Genomic DNA, 22273 nt, shown 5'->3' with positions numbered 1-22273 from the left:
CCCATTCCAGCAACATTTTATATATTTTTGACAGAACCTTTTTGTTATTTTCCAACAAGTCTTTTTGTAATCTTGCGAGTTCTTTCCTAAATCCCACTCCTTTATCCATTTTTAAAATAGAATAGAATAGAATAGAATAGAATAGATTCTTTATTGTCATTACACAAGTGCAACATTGCACAAGTGCAACGAAATTGGATGCCATCCCTTAAAAACAACAAAAGCAAAACAACAACAACAACCAAACAAACCACATTCCAGCCACACCCACACCAACACCCATCAAACTCCCAGGTCACACTATCGAGTTACAGCATTCAAAAAGGCCACAGCTCTTGGATAGAAACTGTTTTTCAGTCTATTTGTCCTTGACTTGATGTTTCTATATCTCCTGCCAGAAGGCAGTAGTGCAAACAGACTGTGTCCCGGGTGAGATGAATCCTGCAGGATGTTGTTTGCTTTCCTAAGACAACGGGAACCGTACAGTTCTTCCAAAGATGGGAGAGGATGACCAATAATCCTTTGGGCTGTGGTTATGACCTTCTGGAGCACCTTCCTCTCCCTAGCTGTACAACTGGAGAACCAAGCACAAATACAGTATGTAAGAATGCTCTCTATGGAGCCTCGGTAGAAGGACACCAGCAGTCTCTCACTCAGATTGTTCTTCTTTAAAAGTCTGAGGAAATAAATTCTCTGCTGGGCCTTCTTCACCAGAGCAGTGGTATTTGCGCTCCAAGTCATGCCCTGATCGATAGTTACTCCCAAAAACCTGAATTCCGCCACCCTCTCCACCCGTTCCCCGTTGATATACAAGGGCTGAATGTCCGCCTTTTTTTTCCTGTAATCCACCACCAATTCCTTGGTCTTAGCCGTATTAAGAGCCAGATTGTTCTCTCCACACCAAACACAGAGCCGCTCCACCTCGTCCCGATAGGCGGACTCATCCCCTCCTGAAATGAGCCCTACCACCGTAGTGTCATCAGCAAACTTGATGATTTTGTTGCTGGAATAGATGGCTGTACAGTCATACGTATAGAGAGCATAGAGCAGGGGACTCAACACACAACCCTGTGGTGAGCCGGTGTTAAGGCTAAGGGCTGTGGACATATGTGACCCTACTCTAACCCTCTGAGAACGTTCTGACAAAAAATCCAAAACCCAGAGACAGGTGGAGTTGGAGAGTCCAATCGCCTCTAGCTTGGACACCAGTCTATGGGGGAGGATAGTGTTAAAAGCAGAGCTAAAATCCACAAACAGCAGCCTCACATAACTCCCCGGCTGCTCCAGATGGGACAGAGCAGCATGGAGAGTGGTGGTGATAGCGTCTTCTGTGGATCTATTTGCCCTGTATGCAAACTGGTAGTTGTCAAAAGTTGATGGAAGACAGGAAATAATGTGACGGCGCACCAGTTTCTCAAAACACTTCATGATGATTGGAGTCAGTGCAACTGGTCTGTAGTCATTCAAACTACTGATTGTGGATTTTTTAGGCAGAGGGACAATAGTTGACGACTTCAGGCAGGGTGGGACAATAGACTGGTGTAAGGACTTATTGAAGATCTTAGTAAAGACCCTCGCCAGCTGATCCGCACAGCCCTTCAACACCTTTCCAGTGATGCCATCAGGTCCAGCCGCCTTCCTCGGATTCGCCATCCTCAATACCTGTCTCACCTCATGTTCCTCTACCGTGAATGAGGGGCCCCTATGGGCTGGTGGCTGTAATACCGGCGTCTCAGGTGGCTCCTTCTCGAAGCGAGCAAAGAAGAGGTTAAGCTCCTCCGCCAGCAAAGGGTCACCGTCGACAGCACCAAGGTTAGGTTTGTAGTTGGTAATATGCTGAATCCCCTGCCACATCTGTCTTGTGTTGTTGCTCCTTAAATTATCCTCAATCCTCAGCCTATAATCCAATTTTGCCCGTCGAATACCCCTCTTCAAGTTTGCTCTTGCCACACTGTAAAGCTGCACCTCGCCTGACCTGAAAGCCCTGTTCCTTTCCCGCAACAGGCACTGGACCTCTCTATTCATCCAGGGTTTCTGATTGGGGTAAAACCGGATGGATTTATTTACTGTGACAGTGTCTGTGCAGTGATTGATATAGCACAGAACTGCCGCCGTGTGCTCCTCCAGGTCTGAACGATCGAAAATATCCCAATTGGTTCTCTCAAAACAGTCCTGCAGCTGGTGAATAGCACCTTCAGGCCAGATTTTAACAGATTTTAATATTTAAAATGTCATTTAGCTGATGATATTGGAGCCAATCAGGTAACAAATGCCTTATATTCTCATAGTTCTTCAGTTTCAACTGATTTCCCTCCTCTACCAGCAACTCTCTATATGTTGCTCATTCTTTTTCCATATTTAATTTTTTAACTGAGAATGCTTCTAGTGGTGATATCCACCACATGGTCTTATTTTCCAATAGATTCTTATACTTTTCCCATATAGAGTATATTGATTTTCTAACAATATGATTCAAAAATCTTCCCGCTTTGTTTCTTAGCCACCAATAGGGATAGACGCTTTTGTCGTCCATCCATTTTGTTGCCAGTGCTTTGTTGTCAGTGTTGAAGTAAGAGTCAACTGGCAGTCTAGTTGGTTTCAGCTGGTGGTGGGAGCCTTGTTCTTTTTTGTCTGAGGCAGCAAAAGGCAGGCCCTAAATCTGACGGCTGCCTCTTTCTCAAAACCTCCTGCAAAGCTGAAAGTAAAATAGAGACAGAAACAGTAGCAAAACGCACTTGAATTGGCTCTAACAGTACCCCCAAGGCCAACGTCAGAGGGAGAAAACAGTCTGAAAATTTGTTTGAAACTGAGTTTTAAGTGCTGTGGCTCCTACAAAGGACCATGAGGATTGTGGTTTTGTGCAGAGGGACAATATTCTGTATCTGAGACGGAGGCCTAATCCTTGAGCACCTGTCACAGTCCTTTTATACATAACTAGCGTGCTAAGAGGAAGGCATGCTTGGCAAATCCACACCGTGATCAACTCCCGCCCGGAAACCTATGTCCCCACTGTGGAAGGACATGAATTGGCCTCCACAGTCACTTACAGACTCACTGCTAAAACCGTGTTTATGGAAGACAATCTTACTTGGCTGCAAGTAACTGCCAAAGAAGAAGAAAGAAGAAGAAGAAGATACATAACTAGCAGGAAGTGCCCAGCACTATCCAGAAATGCGAAGACACCAAAAAATATTGTGATTTTAAAATGGATAGTGCAATTTGTGTGTGTGCATGTGAGCACACTCTCTCTTTCTCCAAGCCAAGACCCCAATCAATCTGGAGGTGGGAGCTAATGTTTATATACGCTTGATTTGGTCTGCCATCTTGATTCAACATGGTCTTTGACGTTCACCTCGGGAGTCCTTGTGCCAAGTTGGGTGACAATATCTTCTGAGGCATCCAAATCAATTTGTTTGAAACTGAGTTTGCACTCATTGCACCAAAAAAATGGGCAAAGTGAACACCAGATGTTGACAAAGGCCACCACTCCCACCTGGGCGTTTGGCAATGGTATCTTGAGAGGCGTCTGACTCTACAGAGGACACGCAGGCAGGCAGGCAAACTGCTTTCCAAGCTGCACCATCCTTTGGGATGATATTATCACAATGGCCAAAACTGATTCCATGGGGACCCCTGGTGACGGAAATGTGTCTCTGCCATCAAAATATCTTACACTCCAATGTTCCCAGCAAGTACAGTGGTACCTCTGGTTACGTACTTAATTCGTTCTGGAGGTCCGTTCTTAACCTGAAACTGTTTTTAACCTGAAGCACCACTTTAGCTAATGGGGCCTCCCGCTGCCACTGCGTGATTTCTGTTCTCATCCTGAAGCAAAGTTCTTAACCAGAGGTAATATTTCTGGGTTAGCGGAGTCTGTAACCTGAAGCGTATGTAACCTGAATTGTATGTAACCCGAGGTACCACTGTAAATTCATATCGGAAGTGAACAAAAAGTTCAGGAAGCTGCATTCACCCCAAAGGGGGCATGCGGGGGAGCCAAACAACAAATGAAGGAATACATTTCTAAGGACCAGCTACTGTATATGTCACAGAGTCCTGAGAAGTTTCAATGATAGGGCACAGCTGTTAGTTGAATACCATCCATACAGATCTGAACAATAAATCCACAATATTTTGTGTTGGATAATCTGTAAATGGGGAAAGAGGGAAGAGTGTATCTGAAAAATTCGAATAAACTCCAGATTCTGCCAGGCTGCACCCAGGACCTGCCTTCAATTGAGTGCCAGTGTGTCTAAACATCAGGAAAAACTTTCTGACAGCAATAGCTGTTGGGCAGTGGAAGGGTCTGCCTCAGGAGGTTGTGGACTCCCCTTCCTTGGAGGTTTTAAACCAGAGGTTGCATGATTCTATGACTGTAGAGTTGGAGGGACCCTATGAGTCTTCTAGTCCTAAAATGACTTTGCCTCGTCTAAGTCCATCTTCTGTGAGGAGAGAGGTGCTATAGAAAAAGGAGTGTGTGCTTCGATCCTTGGTATTGATCCAAATAGGCATGCACATGCAATGGTCCTTTGGTGAGAAAGTGATCTATAAATAGCTGAAATAATATTTTAAAAAGCAATTGAAGATGAGAAACTTCAGACTAACTCTTTGAATCTGGTTGCCTTAGAAGCAGTGTGTCATGTGGAATTTTTAACAGATGCCCTGAATGCAAACAGATGGAAGTAAAATATGGAGAACAATTATTCTTGGGCCAGTCAATTCTCAGGACTGAATTACACATTGCAATAAACACACTTTAAACTTCTCCTCAGAGTAGACCCACTGAAATTAATAAACATGACTGTTAGATGCACTAATTTCAATGGGTCTCCTCTTAGTAAAACTAAGACTCTGGATGGTTGGAAAAGGTAAGTTTTGTAGAGAGAGAACTCAGCCCCTGAATCCAGTTACCAAATCTGCATCATGCTCCTACGTACGCATTTTGAAAAGTCACGATCCCATAATTTTTCATGAACCAGGATGAACTGGTAGGATCCTGCTACTGATGGGTTAAATCTCCAGGCAGGCAGGAAGCCAGCTCCCCACACCACACTTCTTGACCAGAAGAAGTTATCTTTAGAACTGTAGGCACGTGGCTCCCCGCCCCCCTGCTTTGCACAGCCCCCCCCCCCCCCAGGATCAGTTAGCTACTGAAGAGTTCATGCCACAAGGATCCACTTACAGACCAGCATAGGCAGACAGCAGCAGCTGGAGGTTGAGTTATGTGCCTGCAGTGGAGACTGGGTGAAAGGGTTTGACAGGGAGCAAGTAGGAAATATAATATTAAAAAATAAACCTAAATAAAGGAGGAGAGGCAAACAAGCCTCTTAAAATGAGGAAAACCCATCTATGATCACAGCAATAGAATAACCAAATGAATGCAATGCAATCCACACTCTCGCTGGAGCAGATTCCTGGAGCAACCACAGTCTGCTGCCACTTGAAGATTTGAGTGAAAGGTGCAGTCCACAATGTGGGATACTTTTTCTGTTGGCAGGATTTCCTTTTTTTAAAAGTTTCATTTGCAGGTGCTTCATAATTCCATTATAGCCCTGGTCTGAAACATGCAGAGCACAGAGGATATTAGGATTGCCTTCCTGGATCCAAGATCCATCTTGTCTGGTTCTGTTTCCAATGGTGGTCGGCTGAGCACCTCTAAGGTCTTATTGCCAAGGAATGATTCTGATGGCCACCCTTTGTTTGTTCTTGGATTTGGCACAAGGAGATAGAATGCCTCTAAACAGGGATGTTCCAGTTCAGTATCAGGGTTAATAGCCATGGACAGCAGGCCCCATCTGCATCCTCTGCTTGTGAGACTCCTAGAGGCTCCTGGATGGATGCTGTTGGAAGAAACAGAATTCGGGGTTATCATGATTTAAGATTTATCCAGCAGAGCAGTTATTAGGGCTGCAGTCCTATATGCATTTTCCCCAGATAATCCTCATTCATTTCAATGGAATTTAATACATTTCAACAGAGTGTATTTCAAAGTAAATACATAAAAGTGGGATGTAAGACTACAGCTAGGATAAGCAGATGCAAAAGGGGGAAGAAGTCCTGTACCTTTAATATTGAGTCAGGAAACCTTTTTCAGCCATGTCTCCTCAATGATAACTTTCTGGACTGCCAAGAGCCAACGATGGTCATTGGTCAGCATTAGGGGCAAAAGTGGGCAAAACAACAGATGCAACTCTTAATTTTGATCAGTACTCTATACTCAAGCCATGCAAATGTCCAAGGTTTCTACTCCACTTCCACAAACCCTTTCACCATCCAGGCAAGCAAGGAGCCTGGTCATAGTTCAAGGAAACATTGCAGCCAGGCTAGGGCAGTCTGGAAGAGCAGAGAACAGGGTAAGGGAGGGGGGCTTCCTATGTTCCAAGAGCCCCATTCAGCCCACAGGGCAGAGGTTCCCACATCTGCTTTGTCATTGTTTAAAACCATGCCCTTCCCCCTCTGTGTTTCTTCATGCCTGCTTAATTCAAACTTCTGCCACTGTTTTAATCCACCACTTTCTCTCCCTTCTCACTCCCAAGTTGCTGCCACTGCTGTTGTGCAACGTGTGTTCACCTTTGCTCCCCATCCCACCATAACTTCATTGCAAATCTAAGGCTATGATGCAGGACTACAAATCCTCCAAAGGGGCCTATGTGATGACATTCTTACAGTATTACAGCCTTTGGCTGCTGTCAAATATTTGCTTTGCTGTTGATACATACCAGGGGTAGCCAACATGGTGCCCTCCAAATTCTGTTACACTATTAGTCATGCTGGCTGCGAATGATGGGAGCTGCAGTTCAACACCTAGAGGACACAATAGTGGCTGCTACCTCTGCTCTATTTCTTTATAGCCTGTCTTGGATTTACCTGTGTCAGAGAATGGCTAGATATAATGGAATGAATGCACAGTAGGAAGTTGGCAACCCAATTAGGGGTGGTAGTCCAAAAGCCAATGCTGGGAAATTGCATATTATCATAGCTTAATGCTACTATTGGCCAGTCCCGTCCCCCCAGTAGCCATGAGCCAAGATGAGAGAATGAGCCATACATCAAGTTCAGCCCTTCTGCCTTAACAGTAGTATTATCAATTATCAATTGTTCACAAATTGTCTAGCTTCTGGGAACCATTTTTCTCATCAATTTGTCTGCTAGGGACTCTGCAGCTTTCAGCAAGGACTCCTTCCACTTTTACCGAAGATTCTCAGACATCATTTAAGGTACAAGCTCAGTTCATGTGCACTGTGGCACATAACCAAACACTCCCACAGCCGTGCAGTAGAAAGGGAGCTTATGCAGAGGTGGGCAAGCTTTCCTTCAAGAAATATTGTCCCCCATTATTGATCTTCTCATTGAGAAGCCCTCTCATAAACCACTAGGGTGTTTTTGACACAATAATAGTGACACAACAATTAGTGCTGTCTGGAAACACTATAGAGCAACAACTATAAGGAACTACAGTATAGAGAACAAACGTTTGTGGTATTAAAAAGTTGTGGGATTCCCTCAGGAAGATACAGGATATACACTGATTGTAAAGGAAGCAGTGTGACCAACCCCAAAACCTTTGAAGGCACAAACAAGTAGAGTCACGTGTGACTACCCCAATAGCATCATGAGCAGAAATAATAATGAACGTGCAATAAAATGACCATCCAGAGGTTCTGAAAACCAAAACTTGCCATTTCATTATTTTACCAGCAGAGGTCTCCCAAGACCATTGAATCCTATAACATGGACATTATTAATATATCAGTTCCTGTTAAGCACCTCAGCTAACAAAGCTATGCAACCTGTTAGCATTCCCAGACAAGGAGATTGGCAGCCACTCTGGGTCATGTCTCTTTTTTCAGTACTAGTCACAATCCTGTCGACCCTTGAAAGCTGGGAATAGGATGCGGCACAAAGGAAGAGCCCTCGATGACCCGCTTTGCCCTCTGCCAGCAGGGCAGCTGGGGAAAGTGATCTTACTGTGTGTTGGGAACACAAATTACATTATCCAGCGAGCACTTAAATCCTCTCTCTGAGCTGAGCACAACTGAAACAAATTCCTTGCCAGCAAGTCTTCATTTTCACAAAGAAAAAATATTATTCAGTAATTGATTCTGCAGATCTAAAAATCGAGATCTTGGAAAAGGGAATATCAGAAGTTGACTTGGCTTCTTAAGCTTCAATATAGGGGAAGGATGCAGATGCAGCCATCATGAAAACCTGCCTGCACACACACACACACAAGACCTGGCTGGTTCCAAGGCCTCCATGCTGGTTTCTCTGAGGTCCAGTTCCGAGGGCCTTTTGGCGGTTCCCTCGCTGTGAGAGGCCAAGTTACAGGGAACCAGGCAGAGGGCCTTCTCGGTAGTGGCGCCTGCCCTGTGGAACGCCCTCCCAGCAGATGTCAAAGCGATAAACAACTACCTGACATTCAGAAGACATCTGAAGGCAGCCCTGTTCAGGGAAGTTTTTAATATGTGACATTTTTGTGTATTTTTCATCTTTGTTGGAAGCCGCCCAGAGTGGCTGGGGAAACCCAGCCAGATGGGTGGGGTACAAATAATAAATAATAATAATAATAATAATAATAATAATAATAATAATAATAATAATAATTATGCCCTACAGATGGAAGAATAGCCCAGGGTTCATTTTAACCTTGCCTCCTTATTTGGCTTGTTAGATTCTACTAACTGGTTTGAATTTCTTCCTTTCTGCGTTTGCTGCCTCCTTGGCTTTTCCAGGTCCGGAGAGACCTTGTAAGAGCTGCAGAGGGAAAATGTCATCCTGTGTGGGTTCCCTCCAACTATTACAGCAGTGCCCAGACAGAAGAATCTGCACCTGGCTGCTTTCCCTTCTCTGCATCTCTTAGCATAAGGAAGGATGCGCCCCTCTAGAGTTGCTGGAATACAGCTCCCATCATCCTGACTACTGGCCAGGCTGACCAAGGCTAATGGGAGCTGGGGGCTGCATCTGGCCATTTGGGGAGCGGACATGTCTATGAACCCTTGCCTTTCTGGCCAACATACCTCCAGCCTCCAAAGTTCCTTTCTTCCCCTTTTATGCCAATAACTAACAGATCCTGCTGTTCCTAAGTGGCACATGAAGCCTGTCTTCTGCCCTTTTCTTGGCTGCTCCTTTCTACAGCTCCATGGCTTCACTACTGTCCCTGCTGTTTTCCCTCTTCCTTCCTCTTCCTCTGGCTTCCAGCCAATGTTTGCTACCCAGGATAGCTAGCATTTTTAAAAGGTATTGGGGGTAGGGGTAGGAATAAACCACCCTTCAGGTGGCAACCTTGGGCACATTTGGTCAGACCACACCTGGAGTCCTGTGTCCAGTCCTTGGTGCCACAGTTTAAGAAGGATAGTATTGACAAGCTGGAAGGTGGGCAGAGGAGGGCGACCAAGAGGATCCAGGGTCTGGAAACCAAGCCTTATGAGGAACGGTTGAAGGAGGTGGGTATGTTTAGCCTGGGAAAGAGGAGACTGAGAGGAGCTATGATTGATATCTTCAAATAGCTCAAGATAGCCCATGGAAGATGGAGCACACTTGTTTTCTCCTGCTCTGGAGAATAGGACCTGAACCAACGGATTCAAGTTAGAAGAAAGGAGATTCCAATTAAACGTCAGGATTGGATTCCCTTGGGGAGGGACTCTCTTTCTTGATTGTTTTTAAGCAGAGATTTGATGGCCATCAGTAATGGATGATCTAGCTGAGATTTCTGCAGAGGTTGGACTAGATGACCCTAGGGGGTCCTAATATAAGAATTAGAGACCCAGGGTGTAGATTTGTTTGATTTCCAGTATTAATTGCATTCAGCCTTTGGCTAGTGTGCATCCATGAATGATTCCTGCATGTTGTGACTCTCTCTTGCCTCCCTCCCACGCTGCATTCCATCTCTCCTGTCTGACCCTGAAAGTGGTACAAATGGCAGTATCGTTTCCTCTGTCTGTTGTGCGTTAGCACGGACATCTCCTTGAAAGATTCCAGATATGGGAAAGGACTGTCAACAGCCCCACTGAAGGTCTGGTTGCCTTGACAACCGTCCGATGCGTTGTAAGCCAAGACCACATGTTTTGGAACACCCCAAGGAAGTTGATCCCAGTGTGGAGCCCTGTCTCTTCCTATCTCATCTCCATGTATGTAGAATGTTTGACGTTTAACGACTCTTTTTGCACTGTGCCTATAGAACCTTTGTTCTGATGCTCCTCTAAGCGGTGGTTCAGCTGAAATAAATGCCAGGTCCCTCCTGAATGCTGGACTTGCATGAATTTCCTTGGCTCTGTGTTTTATTTAAAAGGTGGTCCCTTCCAACTCTGCCATTCTCTGATTTAGCTGAGAGCGCAGGAGCCAGCTGCTAGGGGCCGAGGTCCCTTTGCCCCCCATAAAATATTTGAAGCGTAAAGGACCCCTGGATGGTTAAGTCCAGTCCAAGGCGACTCTGGGGTTCTGGCACTCATCTCGCTTTCAGGCTGAGGGAGCCGGCGGTTGTCCGCAGACAGCTTTCCGGGTCATCTGGCCAGCAGGATTAAACCGCTTCTGGCGCAACGGGACACCGGGATCGAGTGCCAGAGCGCAGGATCATCGGTGCCCCCCCCCCCCCTTGAGGGCCTTTGCCGCTCCACTGGTGCGCCACATCTTGTTGTTGCTCAACTGCCCCCCCCCCCATGTTTTATGAGAGCCGGACTCCAGAGTGCAGGGAACTCTGCACATGCTTACGTTACGTGCACATGCTTACGTGCAAGTCCCGCCTTTTCTGTCCCCCCCCCTCCACAAAAAAGGGGTCTTGCGCTTCTTGGGAGAGAAGCCTTTTGGCCTGCGGGGGGGGGCGGGCGAGGGGGCTCCTCACGGGCCTCCCGCTGGGCCTGGCCCTGGTCGCGGGGGGGGGGGGGGGCAGGCGAGAGGGAGTGCGCAGGCGCCAGAGGCGGCGGAAAAAGCTTCGCGCTCCTTCTCTCCCTCCCGCTGGTTTCTTCGGGGGAGGCGGGGCTTAGCGTGGAACGCCGCTGACTTCCGGTTGTGGATCCTCCCTGGCCTCCGTCCGTCCGCGCGTCCCCGGAAGTGGGCATTGGCGCTGCAGGCGGGGCGGGAGGCGGCGGCGGAAGGGGAGGCGGCCTGAGGGAGCGAAGTGCGTGTGAGGGAGAGAGAGAGGGAGAGAGAGGCAGAGAGCGGGCGAGGAAGGCGCGCGAGTGTGTCTGTGTGTGCGCGCGCGTGTGCGGAGGAGGAGGAGAGCCGGGCGGGCGGAAGGCAGGCTGGGCCTGACGGCGGCAGAAGGAACCCGAGGAAGGAGAAGATGGCGGATGGCGACAGCGGGAGCGAGCGAGGGGGCAGCGGGAGCGGCAGTGGCGGCGGCGGCGGCGGAGGAGGCGGCGGCGGCGGGGGCGGCTTCCAGGGACACCGCGGCGGCGGCGGGGGCGGCGGGGCCCCGGAGCAGGAGACGCAGGAGCTGGCCTCGAAGCGGCTGGACATCCAGAACAAGCGCTTCTACCTGGACGTGAAGCAGAACGCCAAGGGCCGCTTCCTGAAGATCGCGGAGGTGGGCGCGGGGGGCTCCAAGAGCCGCCTCACGCTCTCCATGGCGGTGGCCGCCGAGTTCCGGGACTACCTGGGCGACTTCATCGAGCACTACGCGCAGCTGGGGCCCAGCAGCCCCGAGCAGCTGGCCCAGGCCTCGCCCGGCGGGGAGGAGGGCGGCGCGGGGCCCCGGCGGGCCCTCAAGAGCGAGTTCCTGGTGCGCGAGAACCGCAAGTACTACCTGGACCTGAAGGAGAACCAGCGCGGCCGCTTCCTGCGCATCCGCCAGACCATCAACCGCGGGCCGGGCGGCGGCGGCGGCGGCGGCGGAGGGCCGGGCTTCCCGGGGGGCCCGCCGGGCCTGCAGAGCGGCCAGACCATCGCGCTGCCGGCGCAGGGCCTGATCGAGTTCCGCGACGCGCTGGCCAAGCTGATCGACGACTACGGCGCCGACGAGGACGAGCTGGGCGGCGGCGGGGGGGGCCCGGGCGGCGGCGGGGGCGGCCTGTACGGCGAGCTCCCCGAAGGCACCTCCATCACGGTGGACTCGAAGCGCTTCTTCTTCGACGTGGGCTGCAACAAGTACGGCGTCTTCCTGCGCGTCAGCGAGGTGAAGCCTTCCTACCGCAACGCCATCACGGTGCCCTACAAGGCCTGGGCCAAGTTCGGCGGCGCCTTCTGCCGCTACGCCGACGAGATGCGAGACATCCAGGAGCGCCAGCGGGACAAGCTGTACGACCGACGGGCCGGGCCGGCCGGGCCGGGGAGCGGCAGCGGAGCCGGCGACGATTCCGACGGAGACGATGTAGACGACGACTGAGCCTCTCTCTCCCCCCCCCCCCCGCCCTCCTCCCCGTTGCCCCCTTGCTTCTGACAACCCCCTTCTCCTCGCCATGGAGTAGGGGACTGGGTGGAGCAGGGAAGGAAACCCGGCCCCAAGCTTCCTCCCCACCTCGCACGCATCCTTCTGTCATGGGAGAGAGGGAGCTTCCAGATGACCTGCATACACCCCTGACCTGCACCACTTCTGGAGCACCCTCCTGATCTCTATCTCTGTGACCCTTTTATTTTTCCCAGGGATACAGCATCTGTTGGGCTTCGCCGACATCATTGCCTCCCCTGCAGAGAGGAATCTTTGTGGCCTCAGTTAACCTCAACCTTAGCCCATGGCGGAGAGAAGGGGATCTCTGCCATCTAAATCTGTCCTGCCTTCCAAGGCTCCTCCTCTACCGAATGGCTGAGATGTTTTATTTGGGAGGAAGGGAGGGAGAATTGTTACTTGGGTCTTGACTCTCTCTTTCACTTCCACCCAGACCCTTCACTCTTGCATTTCTGAGGTGGTGCCCCTCTACTCTTGAAACCAGCATTCTGGAGAATAAAAGGCCACTGAGCATTGTTTGAAGGAAGGGGAGAAGATACCACCGCTGTCCAAATCAGTGGGGGCATGGGGCTTATTTTGAGGGGGGTGCAGATCCCGATGGGGAAAGTCATAGAGATCAATCATGGACTTAGACCAGCAGAAAATGGGGATTTAAATGGGTCGGGGAAGGGGACATAGCAGGTGGGCAGGGGAAAGAAGCAACCAACTCAAAATACCTTTTCAGAAAGGTAATTGGGTGGGGGGAGCCTGTATCTGGACCAATGTCCATTGTTGTCTTCCCCCCCCCCCTTTGCAGAATTGTTTGTTTTATTTTGGGGGTGCAAATTGCTAAGCTCCAGGTGCCTGAACTGGAATTGATAAGTGAATTACTTTAAAGCTGGCAGGTTCTAAAGATCTTAAATTGTATTTCATTTTTCTTTTTTTAATGGGGGTTGCAAACAGGTAGATTAAAGAAAAACAGGCATAAAGCACAAGGCATGCAGAGTGGACTGGTCGCTGCTCGCTAAAGTTCTTCCCCTTCTCTCCAAATAAGGTGAAAGCAAATGGCTTTAATAGGAGGCGGAAACTGGAGCTGTCTTTCTGCTGACTTCAAAAGATGATCTGGTCAAAGAAGTGAAATCTGTTGCTGGGTTTTTAAAAAGCAAAATCTTGAAATTGTAATTTGGCAAAGGAACTGTGTGGCTACAGGTCTGTGAAAACAACCATGTAGGAAAACGGAAGGCTTCTTTCATCGTGCAAACTAATGGACATGAACACAGACACCAAGAACCTCAGGTCCAGAAGTCCAGCATCAGTTATTCTTTTAACAAGATTTTTTTTTTAACAAAAAGAGAACTATCCATTTTCTCAGTACCTCACATTATGTTAACAGCAGAGTTGGCAAGAGTGAATTGATGGGATGGATTGTTCAGAGCAATGCATGTCCAGTTGGAGCTTGATATCCATCACTAAAAAGGAGCAGAAACAACCCCACAAAAGATCTGTGACTGAACGTTCCCTAGCAGCGTTTTACCATCTTCACATTTTATTATAGACTGGCTACTGCCAATTTATCCAGCTGTCCTTTCCAAACAAAGTTGGGTGTCTCCACCCAAATAATTGCCTCATCTATATTTTGAATGGATTCTTAATCTAAAATGATATTTTTTTAAAACAAATGAAGTCAGACCTATTCCCTCCAAAAGTGTTTTTAGATACATTCTATACTGGCAACTTTGAATTGAATGGAAGTGTACTGTTCACTACAAAGTTTCAGGTATTATTTGTGCAACATCTTAAGAGAGGCAGGTAAACCTTCCTCTACAATCTTTTTTAAGTGTGCATGCCTGTCCTTTATTTGAGCTGCCTTTTTAATTTATTGCATACCCTTATTACCTTATTTTGGTATTACTCTTATCTATACTATCTTTGTTTTGTATTTATTAGAAAGCAAGGAGACATAAAAGGCATTTCTTCACACAGTTGTCACTGTAGTGGGGAAATTTGCAGGAATTTTCTTTAAAAATTTAATTGGTTTTACTATAGCTATTATAAAGATCTGCAAATGATGTCAGAATAGTTTACCACAAGATGTTCAGCCACACATATAATTGTTTATTTTCAAAGATATTTCTTTATTCCCAGTGTCCACAGTAGATATTTTTATTGTATTTTTGAAGAAATCTTTCTTTCCATTTTTCTCCGTCGCAAAGAACTTGTTTCCTGAATTGTAATGGGAGCAATAGTATTTCTTGATGTTTTAATTACATCTGTATACTCGTACTGTATTTTGTACTCTCCAAGGCAGCTGTTTTCAATAATGTCCTGCTGTATCTACCTATGTATTTTTGTTCAAATGTATGTAGTTCTTTGCTCCGGAGAACAACTTTCACCAACAAAAGTTTCAGCAGGTTAACTGGGATACCACAGCCCTCTAGGATTGCAGAAAACTCTACTTAACTAATTAGAGCTCTAGGCAGCAATGAAAATTGAGGCTGCAGATGCTTGGTGTATATTGCTGTAACTCTTCACTCATTTTAAACCAATGTACAATACTTGTATAGACCAACAATGTTTTGTTGCTTCAGTGGTAATTGGGTTTTTTTTCCCTTTTGTTGCTCAGCTGCTGTGAGCCAATTAAAATGCAGTACCTCTCCTTTTCAGGAGAATTTTTTTTTTTTTTTTTGGCTGAATTGCAGTAACTAGTCTTACCTTTGTATTACGTGGTAGTGACAGGGTTTGACTGTCCCTGGCCAGTGGCTACATATGCTATAATTAGCTGTCTAGGAAGTATGTGGAAGTAGACAGAAGCATATATCAGTTGTATGCCAAGAATGCTGCCATATATGGTGTTGTTTTGGCAACCAGAAAAAAATCTTCTGTAGTCATTAGACCACTTAAAGCATTGTATATCGGGTACACAGATTGACACATGACCCTCCAAGGTATATAGGTGGTGACAATGCAGTGTGTCAGTAGGAGAGTCTCAGTGAAAATACTGGGCATGCTTGTGTCCAGCTTAAGTATAAGTGGTAAGATTTTAAATGTTTTGAGTAATACTGAGGTTATCTCACCATAGCAGGTTAACGGCCAAGCCTCATGCTATAGGAAAATTAGTCTGGTGGCACAAGCCCTTGTTAGGTGCAGGGGTTTACGGAGGAAAATCCATAGAACTCTGAGAGTGGGGGAAGGGGGCTTGCCTGGCATCTGTAGAGCTTTGAACCTCTCCTCCCTGTTGTAAAATTTGGGACTTCTGTGATTAAAATAGTGGAGATTGCAAATACTGTATTGTTTAAGGGTCACTTGGAAGCATTGATTGGCCTCTAGTGAAAGATGAATCCTATTTGGTGTAGGGATAACTGTTAGAAATCTCACCACCCCCCTTGCACACATGTGTGCACTTTGTACAAACTGCGCCTTTAAAAGAAAAATCACACTGCTCTCTAAGCCTAGTAGTTTTGTCTCAACAATTGGTCTCTGCAAATTCTAAGTAGGCAGACTTGTCCCTGTTCAGAGTCGCTTCTGTTCATGTGATAGGGATATTCAGCCATGTTGGAAAAAATGTACTGCCTGGATTACATCTCAGATGAATGATCTTGTTATTCCTGTTTATATTCTTGTGCTTAAATGTCAATTTGGGTAAAGGCTTCCCCATTCTTGGTGCTGCAGTTAAATTGTATCTTTGAATTTTTCTGCAGCAACATTGACAGTACCTCAGTGCAGTTTACAAGCTGCCGTCTGGCATATCTGTGCTTAAAATAGCTGAATTCCATAAACTTACTGGAGTTTAGCTGTCACACGTTCAGGTATGTTGAGTTATGTGGCTTGTGGATCACACTGTTGTCTTAAAAATGTCGGTTCTGTGTGAGGGGGAAATGGGCAAACCTCCCTGTGGAGTTCTGCATATCCAACATTTCTAGACTTCTACTGTCCTTGGAGTGATGCATCTGCTGTACAAAACAAAATGTAAATCTTGTATAGCACCAAAAATTGTAAATATTTGAGGCATACAGGTATAAACACCCGTATCTTTAGCTCACATCTAGTTACGGGTTCTTGTTCTTCTTTCCATAGCTGTCTGCTGCAGAGCGGTTGCAGACCTAACAGTGAATGCTTTTTCTTTTTTCCTCAAATAAAAAGCAGTCACTGTTGCTTACCCTGGAATCCGCTCTGCAACCACAGATCTTTTTAAAAATAAATTAAGATTCAAGCTTCTGCTTCAGTTTCTCTCCCCCAAAACACACATTCTTATCATGCCCTGGCTTACAATTTTCAGGATAATGGGCACAAGATACAGGTTACAATAAGCCCTCATATTGAGTGGTCCCATCATTGACTGCACGCTTCAGGTATTGGAATAGCTGAGGATGATTTGTGATCTGTTCCTATCATTAAAGGGGACATTGGAAAAGTGACTAACTCAGGCTACTTTTCACTTGTGAGGGCAGCAGTTTTGTGATTTTGGTGGAAAACTGTTCAGTGCATAAACATGCATGGACATCTCAAATGTTTTAACAGAAAGATTATGGTACTTTATCTGATGCACAATTTAATCTCTCAGCAGATATTCAGTTATTATTTAAAAATAAATAAACTTGTGGCCTTGACTTTTAACTTAGTGGAAGGGAGGAAAACTTAGTTTTTCCCTTTAAAAGTGGCACTTTTTGGCTTCAAAATTATTCTAATACTACGTAGTTCTCGGTAAACATGTTGTTGATATGCTTCCTTTGGTAAAATGGTAAATGTATTGAAGTATGTTTGCTATGAAACAAATTTAGTTTTTTAAAGGGATAGTGTAATTGGGATTACCAATCTACTTGAGGCTAAATATTTAAAACTTAATGGACCCTGATACTTTTAATATGCATTATTCAAAATTATTTCTGGAAACATTGTGTAGGCAATTTAATATTACCCAGCAGAACCCTTAGCTTAGAGCTTACCTATGCTACAAATCTGAATCATTTTATACCAGAAGAATATAAAGACTTTCCTCAAAGAAACATTAGTTTGATGAGAGTGCTGGGAGATTTGTAGACTCTCACTGAGAGGGAATGATGATTAAACCAGTTTAGACCTATATGCTTTGAGCTATTGCACTCAGACCAGTCTTCTGCAGCTCAAAACCTTAAAATGCTTTCTGAATGCCAAACTGGTAGTGGCAGGTCTCTTATTATGTATTTCTTGATTATTTGTTCACTCATGAATTTGCGATGTAAATACATACTCTTCATGGTAGCTTCCTTCCCCCATGTTCTTGATAGTCTGATTCCAGGTGTGCTAGAGGTATTTAGAAAGCTTGCCTCTTGTCCAGCAATGGTGCTTATGGCAATTCAGTGTCAGCAAAATTACTGTAGCAATTTGTTGTGCTTGAGCATTAGCCAGATCATCTTAATTGTCAGGTGGCATTTACTTCTTAAAATTGCATACTTGGGTTTGATTTATTAGGTTGATGGAGTTTGGCTAAGATAAGGAAAGACTGGTTGTAGTAAAAAAGATTTCTTCCTCCCTCTTGCAGGTTCTCAGGAACCTCATCTTTTGCACTTTGTAGTTTTTAGCCAACAGAGGAAGAGTTTAAAAGAATTAAGACTGACAGATTGCTTTATTGAGGTATTGTGAGAGGAAAGCATGTGGCTGAAGCATAACAGCTGTTTCGTGTAAGGTTCCAGAGAAGTTTAATATTGGAAGCAGACATTCAAACCTGTGAATGTGGCCATGAGCTGCGACCTCTCCTACCTGTAGAATGACAGTTAATCTGCAGTGGTGTTAGACTAACTCCATCTTAATATAATGAGGTTGGTGTAGTATATGGTGGAGTAAAATTTTCCTTTTTAATAAAATAAAATCCCAACATTATGGTCTAGTCACACAAAGAACAGGTATTTTGCATAGTTGTAGGGAGTAAGCAATAACACAGTCGCTGGGCTCTAAAGAACTGATTTGCTAGCTGGGTGTGCTTGAGGTGGGCTTGGTCTTGTGGTTCTTAAGGAGGAGCTTCAAAAGCAGTTAGTAGCATGGGGGATCTCTTCAGATGCGAACAGCCCAAAATTTCACTGGCTGTGTATTATTCCATTGGGCACAGTGAAAGTGTTTCTTTGGGTCCCAGCCTCTCATATTCAACTTGCAGCAGTATAATTAAGGCCAGTTGTGTAAATTTGCTCGTATCTGATTTGACAGAGGAGAACTAAGTTGTAGACTTCAGAGCAGCACAACTAAAGTCTATGGGACTGTTCCCAGAGTCTTTAGAGAATAACTGTTCTACCATCGCCCAATTTTTTGAGCATGAGAATCATTAACTTGCCAAAAATGCTCACCTAAGGAAAGAAGAATGTTCCAGGATGTTTACCAATTGATTTCTAATCAATAATTACCAGGAATTTTTGTTGCTAGCCTTCTCACTCCAGCTCCTCTTTTTTTTAATCTGACAAGGGGAAGAGTGGGGGAGAGCTCAAGGTTTCAATGTCTACTAGAAATATAGAAATACCAACACAATTTTGTCTCTTAAAGTCCGTGAAGGGAAGGTTAAGTGTGCTTTGTCAAAGCCATTTTGTAATAAGCTGCTATGTAGCCTTAATCTCATAATGTACTGTGTGTGTGTGTGTGTGTGTGTGTATAGGTACATATACACATACATACAAAGTAAGCGGCCCACAGCAAAGAAGTACAAGTTTGTCAAAGCTATTGTAAATGTACAGGAAAGCTTACTGCTGCTTCCCCCACTCCTGGCCTATCACTGCTTTGTGTAGCCAAGGTAAACTGTCTTTAAGACTTGCAGAGGACATGATTTAAAACAGCAGTCACTGTGCACCATATTAACCCAGGCAAGTTTCCAAGACAATATGTTTAATTTCCTGCCCTGCTTTTTCTGTGTTGAAAGGCCCATCTGGTTAGAAAATCCCATATTTGAATGCATGTGGGATTTACAAGAATATAGCTTAATCTTGTTGTTTCTTCACACTGCCCCTCCCTCTTCAGAATTGGAGCTGTTGACTCAGGCATGCTCAAATGTAAAGAACCATGATAAGCGAGTTAGCCAGTTATCTCCAAGCTTACATGTGCTGTGAATATTTTAACCTTACCAACATTTGTAGAGAGGGGCCCATTAGGAGAAGGCAGGTCATTGGCCCAATAATAACATTGGGTAATAATCTGAGCAGCTCTCCATGTTACCTTTCCCTCCAGCACTTTCACATCATCCTTGCTGGCCTATTATTAATAGGAAATGTGTTAGTCTAGATTGCTGAAGCTGCATTCAGTGATTTTCATGCTACTAAGAATGCTGTGGTTCCACAGAAGCCTATCAAGTTCCTCAGTGAGAAGACTGTCCGCTGTCTCAATGTCCAGCTGCACAGGAAGGTTGGGGCATTTTGGAACATAACCTTTCTTGGTGAGAGGTCTGATCAGTGCCCGTATTTGAACATACCGTAGAATCTTCTGCAGTGCACAGGTTGCAGCAGATGCTCAAGGCAGGCAAAACCCTATGTGAAGCAGGTTCTCTGAGGAGGTGATATGTTTGTCAGTGAGCCAGTGTGGTGTAGTGGTTAAGAGCGGTAGTCTCGTAATCTGGTGAATTGGGTTCAATTCCCCGCTCCTCCACATGCAGCTGCTGGGTGACCTTGGGCCAGTCACACTTCTCTGAAGTCTCTCAGCCCCACTCACCTCACAGAGTGTTTGTTGTGGGGGAGGAAGGGAAAGGAGAATGTTAGCCGCTTTGAGACTCCTTCGGGTAGTGATAAAGTGGGATATCAAATCCAAACTCTTCTTCTTCTTCTTTGAAAGTCAAGCAAATGTTGAGCAATTGTAGCCCATACTGTAGGTAGCTTATTTTCCCCCATGTTATGTTACCAGTTGGTGCTGGTAGTCTTCCATGTTTTGCCAAGACTGGTGGAACAAACACTCATAATCTGGTTTCCAAGTCTCTTGCTCTTTCTCCTTGCCTCATTGAATTAACCTTTGCACTGCAGGTGGATTTTGCAAGCACAGGTCTTCCATTGAAATGAATGGATAGTGCCCCCGCTGCTGTGCTTGCTGGCATAGCTGCCAAAGTCCTTTTCCAGCAGAGGGTGCAGCAGTCAGCTGCCTCTTCCAGTTAGAGGTATTGCTTACTACAGATACTACAGTATCTGTTGCTCATTTTGATGCTAACAGATTTGTCAAAAGTGATATGCAAGATTAGAAAGAAAGGGCAGGGTTGTGCAAAATCATTGTCCTTGGGAAGTGGAGGTTTTGCTGGGCTGAATGTACAATTTCAGTAGTGAGCAAATATTTTAATTTGGTATAAAGTTGAGAAAACCTTGTGTAAGTGATAAATGATCATATATGGATGTAATCAGCCCATATGTAAATATACACGTTTGTACATTGTATACATAGAAAGAAATGTCTGTGTACATGTGTATGTATTTATAAAAACATGTTTCTCTGCTAGATAGTAAATGCAAAAGTAGCTCTAATTTTATATCTATCTCTCTCTATATATATCTATATATTTAAAAAAAAACTCCCCCTCTATAAATATATTATATAAATGCTAGAAGTTAATTTGTAGTAAAATAGATCTGATTTCAGGAATATCTGCTGAGAGACCAAAAAGTTCACTTTTAAGTACCTTAATTAAAGAATAAAGTTTATTCCTCTTGTTTATTTTTTTATATAAAAAAAATTAAATGCACTTTAACTGGCAAAACAAACACAAACAGCTGCGTGGTGCAGTTTCAAGCATACAGAGATGTTTTAAAAGTGCAGCACCCATTCAGAAATATTCCTTTCTCACCCATTAAGCAGAGCGCTGGAAAGTATTTACAGTCCCAGGGCAAAGAGCTGCCTCTTGGTCTTGCTGCCTGTTGGCTGAAGCTGAGATTCTGATTTCCCTTTTGGGGGGGAGGGGGGCTGGCAGGACTGCTTTTAAAGAGCAATGCAGATGCAGCCAGACACTACAGGCTGCTGTCAAACCAAGGCAGGTCCTGGATTTACCACTAGCTGACTAGCAAAACAACAACAAACCTGTCCAAACAACATTAAGAACTCCTCATGCTAGTTGAGCACTCCTTACCATAACAGGTTTTTGCAAATGGAGTTTTACAGTCTATATTTAAAAAAATGTATGTTTGTAACAAATAAAAGTATGCGGAAAAGTGAATGAACATGTACCTCTGTCTCTGGGTTTTTTATGTAGTGGGAAATCATGTATTTTTGTGATGCAATTGAAAATTAATCATTTATTACCCTGGAGCTATGTTAGATCTGTCATGAGTTGATGGGCCTGTGGCAAAGCGTTGCCTGTTTGAATGAGTGGAAAATATCCAAGTAGGGAAGTATACCAAACAAGAAGCAAGATTCTATAAATCCTGATGGATCTCAGGGACTGAAGATGAATTCCTGGAGTGGGGCAGGGAGGGCAAGGAGCAGGGAGAAGCTTGAACTCCTATATGGTTACCATCTTTTGCCAACTGCTGTCTGTGAATGCTAGGCTATTTTATTTGTATATCACTACACACATCCAGAGGCACCCTGGAGCAATTTTCAAGAACAAAATACAACATATACATATGTTCACTAAAATGATACAAATATTAAAATATTCATCCAAAGAAAGAAGGTGTTACTTTTTATTATCGTGATCTGGCCACCCCAAGAGAGAGTAGTGTGTTGTGTGTGTGATGACAGTTTCACAGCACTTTAGAGCCATAGAACTGAGGCTTGTGATTCTCTCCCTGAGCTTGGATTTAAACCCAAAAATCCACCCTTCTGGAGTACGTAGCCTCTTAACTGTTAGTTGGCTCCTACTGGAAGAAAGCCTACAACTGGGAGATCTGCACAAGCTTCTCACAATGTGCAAAAGTGGAGTTTCCAACTTGTTGGCTGAAACTAATTTTGTAAACCATCTATGATTATAGGCCAAAATGACTAGAAAAA

The 22273-nt window shown here is 45.2% G+C and overlaps 1 protein-coding gene and 1 long non-coding RNA gene across 2 annotated transcripts; one reads left to right on the top strand and one right to left on the bottom strand.

The window, feature by feature from the left end:
* Window positions 1-2640: 2640 nt before the first annotated feature.
* Window positions 2641-10616, bottom strand: LOC144328354 (uncharacterized). Its single transcript, XR_013393538.1, has 2 exons — window positions 6720-10616; window positions 2641-5840 (listed from the first exon to the last, which is right to left on the bottom strand). It is a non-coding gene; the product is annotated as an uncharacterized LOC144328354 (long non-coding RNA).
* Window positions 10617-11202: 586 nt separating this feature from the next.
* Window positions 11203-21507, top strand: PURB (purine rich element binding protein B). The gene has a single exon (XM_028741563.2). It carries the CDS (start codon window positions 11279-11281, stop codon window positions 12317-12319), a length of 1041 nt encoding a protein of 346 aa, XP_028597396.2. The 5' UTR covers window positions 11203-11278; the 3' UTR covers window positions 12320-21507.
* The last annotated feature ends 766 nt before the right edge of the window (window positions 21508-22273 follow it).

The sequence above is a fragment of the Podarcis muralis genome, chromosome 7 (genome assembly GCF_964188315.1).
Source record: "Podarcis muralis chromosome 7, rPodMur119.hap1.1, whole genome shotgun sequence".
In the NCBI taxonomy this organism is placed as follows: Eukaryota; Metazoa; Chordata; class Lepidosauria; order Squamata; family Lacertidae; genus Podarcis; species Podarcis muralis.
This window is presented reverse-complemented; position numbering and strand designations above follow the sequence as displayed.

Bases quoted from the DNA above. Each gene is read 5' to 3' on its own strand.
- PURB (XM_028741563.2), top strand. From the start codon at position 11,279: ATGGCGGATGGCGACAGCGGGAGCGAGCGAGGGGGCAGCGGGAGCGGC.